Genomic DNA, 15,690 nt, shown 5'->3' with positions numbered 1-15,690 from the left:
TGCAGGGGGGAGAGGAGGGTCGCTGGACAAGTGTAGCTGCAGGGGGGCAGGGGGAGAGGAGGGTCGCTGGACATGGATGGCTGGAGGTGGGGAGGGGGTCCTGAGACCAGAGAGGTGGGGGTGGGGAGGGGGGCCCTGCGAGAGGTGGGGTGGGGGCTCACACTCACTCTCTCACATACACTCTCTGACACACTCCCTGTCATAAGTACATAAGCACTGCCACGCTGGAAAAAGACCAAAGGTCCATCAAGCCCAGCACTCTAATTTCATCTTGTGTCCCCTAGTTCTATTATTGTTAGAAAGCGTAAACAAACGCTTCACATCTGTCCGCTCTACCCCACTCATTATTTTGTAGACCTCTATCATATCACCCCTCAGCCTCCTTTTCTCCAGGCTAAAGAGTCCTAGCCGTCTTAACCTCTCCTCATAAGGTAGTCGTCCCATCCCTTTTATCATTTTCGTCGCCCTTCTCTGCACCTTCTCCAATTCTTTTATATCTTTTTTGAGATGAGGCGACCAGAACTGAACACAATACTCCAGGTGTGGTCGCACCATGGAGCGATATAACGGCATTATAACATCCTCATGCTTGTTTTCCATCCCTTTTCTAATAATACTCAACATTCTGTTCGCCGCCTTAGCCGCCGCAGCACATTGAGCGGAAGATTTCAACGTTCTATCCACGATGACTCCTAGATCCCTTTCTCGGTCCGTAACTCCTAAAGCGGAACCTTGCATGACATAGCCGTAATTCGGGTTCCTCCTTCCCACGTGCATCACTTTGCACTTGTCAACGTTGAACTTCATCTGCCATTTGGACGCCCAATCCCCCAGTCTCACGAGGTCCTCTTGTAATCTTTCACACACCTCTATCTCTGTCACACACACACAGTTTCACACACACTTTCTCTCAAACATACACACTCCGAGGAAAACCTTGCTAGCGCCCATTTCATTTGTGTCAGAAACGGGCCTTTTTTACTAGCTCTTTTTATAAAACATATGTTATGAAAATGACCCCCATTTTAGCCAGACTTTATAATTCCCTGAGTGCAGGGGCTGTGATACCAACAAGACAATCACAGCTGGTATACCATGCTTTGCAAGTTGGGTAAGAGACAGCATGGTTAATGGGTCATATAAGCCCATATCTCTGTTTAAATGTGGTCTTGAAAATTTTAGCAAATCATTTAGCTCCATGGCTGCTTACTGTGATAAATCCTGATCATGAAAGTTTTGTGACAGGGAGACCAACTTTTAATAATAATAAATGCGCTTTTCATATTAACTGGGTGGTGTAGAAGCACAGAATTCCAGCAATTTGATTGGCAATTGAGTCTGAAAAGGCATTTGACCGTGTGCATTGACCCTTTATGTTCAGAGTATTGAGAGAGCTCAGGGTGGGTGAGGGCTTCTGCACTTGGTTGAATGCTTTATACACTAATCCTAAGACTTGTGAGTTATACACCCAGCTTTGATTTGGAGAGAGGTACTAGGCAGGGTTGCCCTCTTTACCCTTTATTATCCACCTTAGCTATGGAACTATTTGCACAACGTATAAGGGATGATCTGATATCAGAGGTCCCTATAGGCCCCAATTTTCACAAAATCTCATTTGCAGGCAGTGTGATACTTTTGCTTTCACAACTTTGTCCGTACCAGTCATTTTACAACAGATGAAGGTCTATGGAGTGGTATCAGGCTTTAAGGCTAGTATAGAGACTGATGCTCTTAACATCTCCTTAGGACCCTCTGAATTAGAGCAAACTAAGGCTAATTTTCTCTTCAAATGGGTCTCCAATCATCTTAAGTACCTAGGGATCAAGGTTACTTCTAAACTGTACAATTTATTTCAGATTTATTACACCCCATTATTGAGACTATTCCAGGGAATGGAATAGCGGTACTTACTCATGGCTGGGAAGAATTTCCATACAGAAGATTAATATACTCCCCAGAAGCCTATATTTGTTTCAGGCCTTGCCCATTTCTGTCCCTCAGCAACATTGGCAGACATCAGTATCCCAATTTTTTTGGAGGGTTTGGAGACCTTGAATCTCAGGCTGTATTACTGATACATAAGGAACTAGGGGGATGGGGGTACTGGACCTCAAATCCTACAGTCTTGCTGCGCAGATCTGTCCATGACTTCTACGGTCTGTGCCCTGAAAATGGCAGAAACAAATCAAGGTCAGGTAAACACATAAAGTAGCACGTATGAGTTTAAATTGTTGGGCAGACTAGATGGACCGTGCAGGTCTTTTTCTGCCGTCATCTACTATGTTACTATGTGGGATTGGAAAGATGGGAATACATCAAAGCCCTATGTACAAGTTGAGCAGTCCTTGCGTTCTATACCACTCTTGGGAATACCATGGAGGTCTTGAGCCTCTTCATGTATTACTGATCTACTCAATCCTATTGTTAGGCATCTCATGCAGACCTGGAGATTGGTAACACATACTGTGTTTGGTGAAAATTGGAGTCCTTGGCTTACTGGCCCTTCTTTTGGGGAGGGGGGATACACCTTGCTATGACATGGCTTTGGTCTCTTGGGCAGCTAAAGGGTTAGTATTCCCTCTGCATCTATTCTCTAATGGTCATTTGAAATCTTTTTGAAGTTACGTACACAGTTTCAGCTACAACGATTCGATTTTTATTTGTATTTGATCATTAGGCAGTGTTTATCCTCTGGGTTGTGCAAAGAGGTCATTCCCCGGAAGATGCGTCCATTTGAGGACTTATGTTCCCAGCCTGATCTTACCAGGGGTTTTGATATCTGCTCTTTATAAAATAATTAGATTATATGGATTTAAAAGGCTTCAGTTTGACAGTTGGTCAACAGAACTATCCATCACCTTTCCTGATCAACAGTGGGAGGAGATGGTGCAGAACACCAACTCTTATTCAATCTCTGCATGCATTAAGGAAAATGGCTTGCAATTACTGATGTGCTGGTGTGTTGCGCCTCTACAGTTGCACCGCAGAGGTTTGAAGAGGGACCCGCTATGCTGGAGACAGGGTGAACTTACAGGAACTTTACTAATATGCTGTGGGACTATTCGGCTTCATCAAAGTTCTGAAGTTATGTGGAAGGGGAGCTTGACACTATTTTAGGTGTCCATGTTGAATTAAGCGGGGAACTGTCTTTTTAATATATACCGTCCTGGGTTTGATCCTTATACATGCAAGATCTTAAAAGTGTGGAATTTATGCAGCTTGCTTTGTGACTGCAGCTGAATGGAAGTCCTGTAATCCACACTCTGCTGTGAGATGGCACTAAAGGTTAAAACGTGTTTTTGTAATGGAAACAGTTCTTAAGAGTAACCAAATTGACATACTGGGCCCTTATATATGTAGCAATCTGCTTACGTGCAAAGGTCTGGGACCAAAGAAATACATGCAGTTAACCGGAGCGTGCACTTAACCGTTGTGACCCAAAGAAACTTGACATCTGATAAACATGTACAGTACTGTTTATTATATGTACAGTATACAGTCTCCATTAACTGACGTTAGGCTTACTTGAAGTAATCAGTCATAGTCCTCTGTACACTCTTGTGTCTGTGAGTTGCATAGACTGTCTGGCAGACGGTAAAACCTGTCATAGCACTGACATCCAGTGGCCTCCAGATATGCCCGCTCAGTGTTGAGACTCTCCAGGGCTCTTGCAAAAGTGACAGGAGGTTGTTGAATTTCATCAGCATGTGCCTTGCTGCTCATTTCATCATCTGTATCATCATCATCATCAGCCGTTGCCTTCGTGTAGGAGCATATCTGGACATCATTGCTGTCGTCGACTGTTTGTAGATCGTAATCAACAGCTACGTAGTGATGAAACTCCTCTTCAGTAACATCGGCTGGGATGTCAATAGCCTGTTCATCTGACACGTTTGCAACAGCTGCATCTGTTTCGTCCCTCTCCACATCCCTAACAAAGCTTGCCCACTTGTAGCAGTTCACAATGGTTGCCTGTGTAACATGATTCCATGCATCTTTCTGCATATGTAGGGAATCCAACAGTGATACATTACAAGCCAGTTCAGCAGTACGTTTATCCTTGCCAGTCTGGTCATCCATAACGCTCATCAGACGACATAGCACAAGAGCCTGATAATGTTGTTTGAAATTGGCTATTATGCCCTGATCCATAGGTTGGATCAGAGAGGTAGTGTTTGGTGGCAGGAAGACCACCTTGACGTTAGACAGCCTGACATCATCACTGTGTGCAGCACAATTATCACAAAGCAACAAAATCTGATGCTTTTGTGCCCACATTCTAGTGTAACTTCTTTAGCCACTGCTTCCAAATTTCCCCAGTCATCCATGAATTTGCGTTAGCCTCGTATGACACAGGAAGTCGCTTAACATTCTTGAAGCAACAGGGCTGTTTGCTCTTTCCAATGACGAGTGGTTCCAACTTCTCACTCCCATTTATATTGCAGCAAAGAAGGGATCGTCAAGTCGGTCCTTCAACGTTTTACTTCCTGTAGTTTCGACTTGTTTGAATGCAAGTGTTCCATCAGGAATTGCTCGCCAGTAGAGACCGTTTTCGTCAGCATTGAAAATGTCAGGAGGTGCAAACTCGTTCAAGATGGTAGGAAGAACTGAAACAGCACCAAAGTCATCAGTGTCTTGTTTTTCACCATGCTGTTTCTTGAATTTTCTGTTCCTTGCCTTCCATCTTTCCAATCATCCAACAGTGGCTTTGAATTCAGTTAGTCCAAGACTTTCAGCTAGCTGATTAGCTTTCTCCATAAGCAGTGGACCACTGACCGGAAACTGTCTGCTTCTGACTTGAGAAAACCACCGAAGAAGTGCATCTTCTACATCCTCAGCTTTTCCCGCCTGTTTACGTTTCCATTGTGGATTTGTATTGTTTTGCCATTCTTCCAGAAGCTGGTCTTTCTGCTTCATGATAAGTGAAATTTGACTGGGATTGACACCATATTCTTTAGCAATAGATGCTTGAATTTGTTTGTTTTCTAATTTTTTAAGAACTTCTATTCATTCAGCCAGTGTTAGTCTTACAGTTGTGCGACGACGACGACGACTCCAGTGTACACTCTAACAACGTTCTTTTGCTTCTTCTGCCAGTAGCAGTTAGCCAATGAGATTTCAAATTTACCGCCCCTTTGTCACGCGCCAGTTGGCTTCCATATTCTGTGAGTGCGCTTAAGTGGAGTCTTCCCTGCAGAGGAGCGGTCTTAAACCATGCATATAAGCGAATCTTGCACTTATCAGTGGTGCGCTAAACTGGTTTGTCCCCATAGAAATTGATGGTGCCAAAAACAGGACTGAAGTACGGCATACAGTTAAACAGAGCATGCACTTATCCGACGTGCACTTAAATGGAGTGCACTGTATATATGTATGTGTATATATGTGTGGGGGTGACAAGGGGGTTATTTGTTATTTTAAAACTTTTGATATTCGTGTTGTTTATGTGGTTCTTTGTATTTTGCTTGGCTTATTCTCAATAAAGATTACATTAAAAAAAAGTTTCAATATGGTTAAGTATCCTTTTGCCCATAACTTTTATTTCACATCTGAGAGGAAAGATTAGAACCAGGAAGTACAATATTTTGAATCGAGGCAAGTAGCAGACTGAGCAATAAAAAAAAAAAAAAAAAAAAGATGAAACTGAATATATTTTGTTTATTTTCTAGCATGGAATGACCCCTCTGATGCACGCTGCCTACAAAGGGAAAGCCAGTCTGTGTAGACTATTGTTGCAGCATGGTGCTGATGTCAACTGCAATGAACATGAGCATGGCTACACAGCCCTGATGTTTGCTGGACTCTCTGGTAAATTGGTAATTGAGTGCTGTGTTGTATTTGCATGCCTTAGTGTATTAGGTGGATTCTAAAGAGGCAGGATATACATTTTTATTTGTTAAAGGAATGGTGTTAGAGTGTGAGTTTTTTTTTTTTTTTTTGCTGCTGCTGTTTTGTTCAGCAGATGCTCCAGTGAATTAACTGTTGAATGCTAGAAGTTGGCACAGTCAAGGCCTCCTGGGTCCCCACAGACTTGACGATCTTTGGAACTCTCCCATTTATGGCTCTTGCTGTTTCCCTCAGTACCTTTCAAAACATGTTTGACTTTTGGTATTTTATAGCATATTTCATGAACAAAAATGTAATATGATTTTTGAGTTTTATAAGTCTGCACTAGATGGGAGAAAATTGAATTTATCAGACTTAGAGGTGTATTTTCAAAGCACGTAGACTTACAACGTTACATAGAGGCATATTTTCAAAACACTTAGTCTTAGAAAGTTCCGAAGGTTACTATTAATTAGGATTTATTTACCGCCTTTTTGAAGGAATTCACTCAAGGCAGTGTACAATAAGAATAAATCAAACATGAGCAATAGGCAATTACAGCAGTAAAAATATTCAAAAACAATACAAAGTATAGCATGGTATACTACTTACAATGTCAACACAATACGTAATAGAGCATTATAATTGATAGTGAAGGGTAAAGCAAAGAAGTAACACAAGTAGGTAAGAAAGTAAGGTGATTTATTTAAAGAAAGTTGCACATGAGGTCAGAGAGATGGTTAAATATCTCAGCTAGGGTAGGAGTGGATAAACATGTCCTGCTGCAGTATGTGCAGCCCATGTCACTCGTGAGTGTTTGTGAGTGAGACTAACAAGTTAGTTACTTCTTCCATTGAAGGCCTGGTTGAAGAGCCAAGCTTTTACCTGCTTCCTGAAGTAGAGATAGTCTTGTGTTAAGCGGAGCCTTTCTAAGTCTAAGTGCTTTGAAAATGAGCCCCATAGTGAATACCAAAATGATATAATGGGCTAATGATTTTCGGGCTTATTTTTATTTAGATGCTTTAAATCTTGTTTTACATTATGTTTGTAATATCTGTTTGAAATTGTTTCTCTCTTTTACCTCAGTGATAAGGCTAGTGATAAATGCTTAAATAAAATAAATAAAACTTAACAAGCATCCAAAATAGAGCCTGTTTTAATCCGATCAATTAAGATTGAGTGCACCTGTATAGAGATACTTATTATAGTAATGTTTGTCACTTTAGGTATACAGTAGTGTGGTTATCTAAGATATGGGTGCTATGATTTTCTTGGGCAAGAATAAAGAAACAATTGAAACATAAATATAAAGCAATGTCTGTAGCCTAGGGTAGAATACAGCCTTCATTGTTTTCACTTTCTCTCCCCCTCCCCCCACACTTTTATTTCTCTATCTCCACTGAATCTCTTCAGGGGGATTTAGCCTTGTACTATTGCCACTATTTACAGTTACATCATCAAATATCATCAGATACAAATAACAGTCATCTAGTCTGGCACTGATTTTATCTCTGGTGCCAATACTTGCTTGACGTTGGCAAGTTGTTCTATCTTATCCCTGCAGGACTCGGTTCGTTCACCACAAGTCTGTACCCTGTAGAGTACTACATCACTTCACTTGACAGCTTTTCAGAAAGGAATTCCTGTGATGCCTTTTTATCCCATGTCTGGGCTAGATGCACTAAAAAATAGTTAGAGCCCTTCCCTTACCGATTCCCTTAGCGAATCGGTAAGGAACTGGCATGCATCAAGGAAAAGGAATGCAAATGAGCTGCTGGTTGAAGCTCACTTGTATTCTCTATTCCATCGGAAATCAGTCGGTCAGTCAGCCGGTCGAGCATGCGCACAGCAGCCAAGCGTTATGCTGGCTGCTCTACGCATGCCAAAGACGTGCTTTGTGGATGTCCTTCACTAAAAAAAAAAAAAAAAAGGACGTCTCTGACTAGTAGCCAAGACTTTCCGCCCCTAGGAAAAAAAAGTTCAATCATTCAACTCTCCCCCCACCTCACTTTGCTGCATCTCCTTCAAAGTAAACCAAAGACGATACAGCAGAAGTATCTCCTTGGGATATGTGTCCTGGAAGTCAAGCTCCTCAGCTTTTGAAGAAGGGCTGCTGCAGCCTATTGTCACGAAAATCAAGCTCCCAATTTCAATTAATAAAAAGAAAAAGAAAAGCAGTTTTGATCATGGCAATCAAGCTCCTGATTTCACAAACAGAAATTAGAAAAAAAGATCTCCCCCCCACCCCCCACCCTGCAGCTGTTTTGGACAGCCCTTTCGATTATGCCCTGCCTCCAGGTCTCAGCCAATCACAGCGCGTTTAGCTGACACCGGTGAAGCTAAACGCGCTGTGATTGGCTGAACAATCAGCAGTTTCACAGAGGAAGGAAGGAAGGAAAAGAACACTGAACCTAAAGCGTCATTGTATCCCAGATTCTGAGGCACTACTGAAAGGTTTTAAAGGACGCAAATGAAAAAGGTTGGAATTCTATAAGGGAAGAGTCAAGGGACAAGAAAGAGATTCGGAATAATAGTCATTTTAGAAAGAAGGTTCTGCTGAAAATGTTGAGAGGGAGGGAGACTTCAAGGTCTCTCAGCTGAGTGAAGCACGTCCATAAAGGACGTCCCTGACGAGCACTTTTTTCCCCGTTTTCTTTTTTTAACATTTATAGAAGTTTTTCAATCCTGCGCAGCCCCAACGACAGGTACAGACCTCTCGTTAGATTTTCCAGCATTAAGGCAATCGGAAAAGGTTAGTGTATCTCATTACAATAGGGTTTCTACATAATTTGCTCATCTGCATTCCGTTTTCGTTAGCTGCTACCGTCGTCGGAAAAAAGTCTTTAGTGCATGCCAGGGTTTACTACTTGCTTGTTAAGTTTGGTGCATCTGGCCCCCAGTCTTCTACTTCCCATTCCTCAATTTTCAGGAAAATAAAAGTTTGAAGTTAAAATGAAGTTGAAGGTTAACAAGAAAGGACTTAAAGGATCTAGGTTTCGGATTACATTATAAGCCAGGGATCACTCTCTTTCTAACAGCGATCTGAGGAGCAGGAGCGGAGCGATGCACACCTAATGGGAGATGATCATGCAGGTGCGGGGGTGATTCCCTTCTCTGAGCTGAAAGACTGGCTGCAAGAGATTCGGACTGATGTAAAGGTGGTCCGTTCGGATCTAGCAACATTGGGAGATGACCTGTGCGGGGAAATCCGTGAACTGGGCAATAGTGTGAAGGAGGCAGAGACTCGCATTGAGGAGAACGCCGAAGCATTAGGATCTTTGGATAAAAAAAAAACTATGAAGCTACACATTGGGCAGCAACAGCTGATGGATAAGCTAGAAGATCTGGAAAATCTGATCCGGCGGCGCAATCTTCGCTTTTGGGGTCTCCTAGAAATGCCTTACTACCAAGGCTGTGAATCAGTGGTTCAGTGCTTAGTAAGCGCCCTGCTCACTACAGATGGCTCATCACCTGAACCTAAACCTAATACAGTCATTCTTGAACGGTCTCATAGAGCATTGGGCTCACCGTGAAATAATATGCCTAAGGACATTATTGCTTGTTTTCAGGATTACAAACTTAAAAGGTTTTAAAAGCAGCAAGGCAAACCCACAACTTTCAGTGGGACTCCTATGCGGTGGAAATCTATCAAGATCTTGCATCGGCCACGCTTAAGCGTAGAGCTGATTTGAGGCCCGTCATGCAAAGGCTCCAGGAATTGGGCATCCATTATAGATGAGGCACCCTTTTGCATTAGTGTTTTATAAAGATGGGTGCTTGCACCAAATTAAATCAATATCTGAGGCCTGTGAGATTTTACCAGAGAAGGTACCATCAGAACCTCCAGCGACTCCAAGCCAGCCCACGAAGGTCTCAGCTCTGACCGCACCTATCAAATGGCAGAGGGTGATGAAAGGACATAAACGTCTACAACGTCAGCAGTCGGCAGTTCAGATCACCTGAGCTCTCCTTTGGAGATTTCCTCTCTCTTTTTTTCACAACAACTCATCACTAGTGCCTACTTTCATTGTGTCATGAAAGCTAGTTGTTGAAGATATGGATGATGTAAGGTAATTGAGGACCTCCATTTCACCTACAAAATGCTGGGACTGTAAAACTGTAAAGGTTATTTGCTACATATGTTTATGATTTCATATTAGTTGCACTATGTTGATATCGTTAAGTGGGTTATGCGGTCAGTAAATGTTCGAACCGCACTTTCTCTAGTGACACCTTGCAAGGATGGGAATGAGGGGAGGGGGGAGGGCGGGAAGGGAAGGGTTTTTTTTGGAGATATGTGAAAGAGAGGGGGAGGGACTGGATGCAGTGATATATTGAGGTGGGGGTCTGGAGATGTAGGATCATCCTTGTTGCTTTTGGTACTATTCTTTTGAATGGCAGATGTTAATATGGTGCTCCTGAATGCCAGGGGGTTGAATATTCAGTGGCAGTTTCTCCAATGACCTATTACTGGCTAAATCCAGAGGTCAATATTCCATCCTCATTCTTCTTGATCTTTCCGCTGCTTTTGACACTGTCGATCACAGCATACTTCTCGATACCCTGTCCTCACTTGGATTCCAGGGCTCTGTCCTTTCCTGGTTCTCTTCCTACCTCTCCCTCCGCACCTTTAGTGTTCACTCTGGTGGATCCTCTTCTACTTCTATCCCTCTGCCTGTCGGCATACCTCAGGGTTCTGTTCTTGGTCCCCTCCTCTTTTCTATCTACACTTCTTCCCTTGGTTCATTAATCTCATCCCATGGCTTTTCCTACCATCTCTATGCTGATGACTCCCAAATCTACCTTTCTACCCCTGATATCTCACCTTGCATCCAAACCAAAGTTTCAGCGTGCTTGTCTGACATTGCTGCCTGGATGTCTCAACGCCACCTGAAATTAAATATGACCAAAACCGAACTTCTCATTTTCCCCCCCAAACCCACCTCCCCGCTCCTCCCATTTTCTATTTCTGTTGATGGCTCTCTCATTCTCCCTGTCTCCTCAGCTCGAAACCTTGGGGTCATCTTTGACTCTTCTCTCTCCTTCTCTGCTCATATCCAGCAGACCGCCAAGACCTGTCGTTTCTTTCTTTACAACATCCGTAAAATCCGCCCCTTTCTTTCCGAGCACTCTACCAAAACCCTCATCCACACCCTTGTCACCTCTCGTTTAGACTACTGCAATCTGCTTCTTGCTGGCCTCCCACTTAGTCACCTCTCCCCTCTCCAGTCGGTTCAAAACTCTGCTGCCCGTCTCATCTTCCGCCAGGGTCACTTTACTCATACTACCCCTCTCCTCAAGACCCTTCACTGGCTCCCTATCCGTTTTCGCATCCTGTTCAAACTTCTTCTACTAACCTATAAATGTATTCACTCTGCTGCTCCCCAGTATCTCTCCACACTCGTCCTTCCCTACACCCCTTCCCGTGCACTCCGCTCCATGGATAAATCCTTCTTATCTGTTCCCTTCTCCACTACTGCCAACTCCAGACTTCGCGCCTTCTGTCTCGCTGCACCCTACGCCTGGAATAAACTTCCTGAGCCCCTACGTCTTGCCCCATCCTTGGCCACCTTTAAATCTAGACTGAAAGCCCACCTCTTTAACATTGCTTTTGACTCGTAACCACTCGCCTCCACCTACCCTCCTCTCTTCCTTCCCGTTCACATTAATTGATTTGATTTGCTTACTTATTATTTTTTGTCTATTAGATTGTAAGCTCTTTGAGCAGGGACTGTCTTTCTTCTATGTTTGTGCAGCGCTGCGTATGCCTTGTAGCGCTATAGAAATGCTAAATAGTAGTAGTAGTAGTAGTAGTAGTAGCTTCTGTTCCGGGAGTTGCTCCGCCTTCGGGCGGATGTGGCCCTGGTGCAGGAAACGCATTTAAAACCTGCCCATGAGCGTTTATGTTGTCATCGTAGCTATCCCAATCTATATTTTGCTTCCAATCATGATAACACAAAAACTCAAGGAGTTTTAATTGCCTTCAGTAACTCTATGCCATGGCAAATTGGGAAAGTTATTAGGGATAAGAGAGGCCGCTTCCTACTGGTAAATTTTTCATTGGGGGGTCAGGCTTACACCCTGGTCAACGTATATGGCCCAAATGCCGACCATGGGGAACATCTGTCTCAACTGGATCAGCTTCTCCTAAAACATGGTGAGGGATCCCTGTTTATAGGAGGAGATTTTAATCTTACTCTCAATCCTCAGTTAGATAATTCGGCTTTGGGGGTCCAATATGCACAGCGAGATCAGGAGAAGCTACATAGGTTTCTAGTGCGATGGTACCTGACAGATCTCTGGTGACATGCAAATCCAATCCTGCATGATTACACTTATTTTTCGTCGGTGCATAATTCTTTTTCGAGGATTGATTTTTGGTTAGGTGACACTTCTATACCCAAGCGGGTTCATGGACATCAAATACTATCACGTACTTGGTCGGACCATGCCACAGTTTTGTTACAACTACGGTACATCTATTTTAGGAGACATGAGCCCCACCGCTTTGGGGGATGGATGATTCGTTATTATCAGATTTATCCAACATTTCACAAATTGAAAAACAGATAAGACTATATTCAATTAAATGATAATGAGGAGGTTTCACCGGGTATTCTGTGGGAAGGCCTTAAAGCAATTGTTAGGGGCCACCTTATCTCACTGAAGGCCCACGTGAGGAAGGAGCGATTTACTACAGAAAACACACTTAGGAAGCAGGTGACACTTATAGAGGGTTTGCTACATCGACACACCTCTCATCCACCACCACACCTGGATCAGGCATACAAAATTCGCATGTAATTACATGAACTCCAATTAGCTGACATCTCAGAGCAATTACAAGTTCGTCAATCTCATTTTGAATTCGGTAATAAAGCTAGCAGACTCCTGGCCCATAAACTTAAGCAGCAGACCTCTAGAGCCCATATTGTTAATCTTAAAGATGATGAGGGCTCTATGCATACTGATCCCAGTAGGTTGCACGGCATGTTTTCGCCATATTATGAGCTTCTCTACACTCCAGACATTTGTCCATCAGAGGAGGCAATTCAGTTGTATCTTAATGGACTTGACTTGCCCAAGTTGACTGAGGGAGCTGGACGGGCATTGTCTGTCTGTCTAATTTTGGATGAGATATACTAGGCAATTCGAGGTCTTGCGCATAATAAAGCACCAGGCCCCGATGGATTCACTAACAAATTCTATAAAATGTTTGGTAGGGTGCTGGCCCCTCTGCTTCAGATGGTGTTTAACTCTTTGACGAGGGACAGCTCCTGCCACAAACTTGAATCTGGCTACTATAACAGTTATACCCAAACCTGGCAAGGATCCTCAGCTATGTAGTTCTTAAAGACCCATCTCCCTTTTGGGGGTTGATTTACAAGATTTTTACTAAGATCTTGTCCTCCCGACTACAACGATACCTTCCATCTTTGGTCCATGAAGATCAGGCAGGATTTATCCATGGCAGGCAAACCTTTGATAATAGACGTAGGGCCCTACAGTTAATCCCTCAGGCTCAACTGACAAACTCCCCTCTGTCTCTTATCACTGGATGCAGAGAAGCCATTTGACAAAGTGCACTGGCCATTCTTACTTGCTGTCTTAGATAAAATTGGTATCTCTGGTCGATTTTCACATAGGCTCCGGTTGATTTATGATACGCCAAGTGCAACCGTCCGAGTTAATGGTCAGTGCTCTTGCACCTTTTCACTGAACTGAAGTACTCGTCAAGGCTGTGCACTGTCCCTGCTACTCTTTGCGTTAGTGGTTGAACCCCTGGCCATACATATACGCGGACATCCAGATATCAGGGGCCCCCGAGGTGGGGAACATGAATCACGAATCATTCTCTTTACTGATGACATACTCCTCACCCTGGTGGATCCGGCGGCTTCTTTTTTAGCTTTCTCGGCTGTACTGCAGGAATATGGTGTGGTTTCGGGGTTCAAGATTAATCTTAGTAAATCTGAGGCCCTCGATATAAACATTTCAGCCCAACAGATTGCTCTGTTACAGGCGCAGTTTCCCTTTCAATGGCAGAGTGAAGTACACGGTACCTGGGGATACAACTCCCTTGAGGTTTGGATGATCTATATAGAACCAATTCTCTGTCAAGGCATGTGAGTATTTCTAGAACTGGATCGATGGGAAAAGCTTAACGATCTCATGGTTGGGGCATGTTGCCGCACTGAAAATGATCCTACTTCCTAAAATGTTGTACTTGTTTATGGCCATTACCTATCTCCCTACCAGCTTCCTTTATGCGAGGGTTTGCATAATAGGGTGCTCTCTTTCATTTGGGAAAAAAAGGCCCCCAAGGGTGCATAGAGAGGTGATGTGCCATTGCGTGCACAGGGGGGAATGGGAGTTCCTTCTTTTCTTTTATACCACCAGGCAGTCCACCTTAGAATATTAGTGGACCTGGCTCCAGGATGCTGGTAAGATATGGAAAAAAACTCGAACCGACAAGATTGAACAATTATCTACATAAAAGCAATACCCTGGCTTCCTAGTTGCCTCCTTAAAGAGATCATCAAGGGAGCACCACCATTACTTAAGTGGCTCCTCATCATCTGGAGTAAGATACGAGACAGAGTTTCCCAGGCCGTGCCTACTTCACACATATGCTTATTTGGTTTGCCCCAGGATATCTGGATCCTTGCTATCGTACTTGGGAGGGTCTTGGCCTCTGCGAGCTAGGCCAGGTTTGGGAGAAAGAAGTGCTACTTCTGTTTGAAGAATTACGTGAGGAATATGGGCTCCCTCTCCTCTAATGCCTTCCAATATTATTAACTTCGGGATTTTATAAACTCATAGGGCGAGGGGGGACTTGAGCTTTTCTGAAATTATCTTTGAGCAAGCAATCGAGGGTGGGGGAGGGAGAGGAGGGATCTCTAGGATTTACTCCTTATATATCGTAGGCCCATTGCAGACTATCTATCAAAGTGGGAAAATTCCCTGGGGGGTGTCCTATGATTATGCCACGTGGGAACAGGTTTTTTGGTCATTGCTTTCAGGTGTCCACCTCCAACGCCCCTGGTGGAAAATGGCTTACAAAATACTTTACTGTTGGTATTACACCCCTCAACGGTTGGTGAAGATGTTTCATCAAGGGGCTCTATGCTGGCGCCAATGTGGGCTGGAGGGAGACATGTTCCATATTTGGTAGTCCTGCCCTCATGCCCCCCAGACATTCTGAACCAGGGTTTTTGAAGCATGTTTTAGTGTAACGAATGTTAATGAGAACTGAAATGGCTATTGTCTTCTCCACTTTAATCCTCCAGAGATGAAGAAGCCTGCTCATCGCCTTGTCTCACAAATGTTTGTAGCCAGCAAGCTAGTTCTGGCGGCAGCATGGAGGAGCCCCACCTCCGTGGTCTTCGAGCGATTTTTACTTAAGTTGGACTATATTCATTTGATGTCTAATTGACAGCTATGCATACAGGACACCTATCAAGATATCATAACACCTGGGACCCATATGTTCAGTGGACTTCGAATCCAGACCCTTCTTTGATCATTCAATAATAAGGGGAGGGAATTTCTTTAGGGGAGAGGGGTTTGGGGATATTAGGGAAGGATGCTGAAGAGTTGGCTTGTATTGAGACCCTATTTGTTGTGGGGTTGATTTATGGCTGTTCGTTGATATATATGGTAACCTGTGTCTCTGTTGCTATTGTTATTTTTCCAATAAAAGAAAATAAGCATTGAAAAAAAAGAGATTAGTTTGACGTGGATGTCTTCTTTGGTAAAACCATGTTGCCTCAGATCGTGTAAGCCATTGGATTCTAAGAATGTACTATCCTTTCCTTCAGCGCATCTCCATAATTTTTCCTATCACCGAAGTGAGGCTTACTG

At 43.5% G+C, this 15,690-nt stretch overlaps 1 protein-coding gene across 1 annotated transcript in view; it reads left to right on the top strand.

The window, feature by feature from the left end:
• LOC115470480 (ankyrin repeat and MYND domain-containing protein 2-like) overlaps positions 1 to 15,262 on the top strand; it is a 42,288-nt gene extending 27,026 nt beyond the window's left edge. Inside the window, exons 3-4 of the mRNA XM_030203728.1 lie at positions 5,670 to 5,808; positions 15,117 to 15,262. Of these exons, the coding sequence (XP_030059588.1) occupies positions 5,670 to 5,808; positions 15,117 to 15,262 (285 nt within the window). The remainder of the gene's footprint in view (positions 1 to 5,669; positions 5,809 to 15,116) is intronic.
• The last annotated feature ends 428 nt before the right edge of the window (positions 15,263 to 15,690 follow it).

Source organism: Microcaecilia unicolor, chromosome 1, assembly GCF_901765095.1.
Source record: "Microcaecilia unicolor chromosome 1, aMicUni1.1, whole genome shotgun sequence".
NCBI lineage: Eukaryota > Metazoa > Chordata > Amphibia > Gymnophiona > Siphonopidae > Microcaecilia > Microcaecilia unicolor.
This window is presented reverse-complemented; position numbering and strand designations above follow the sequence as displayed.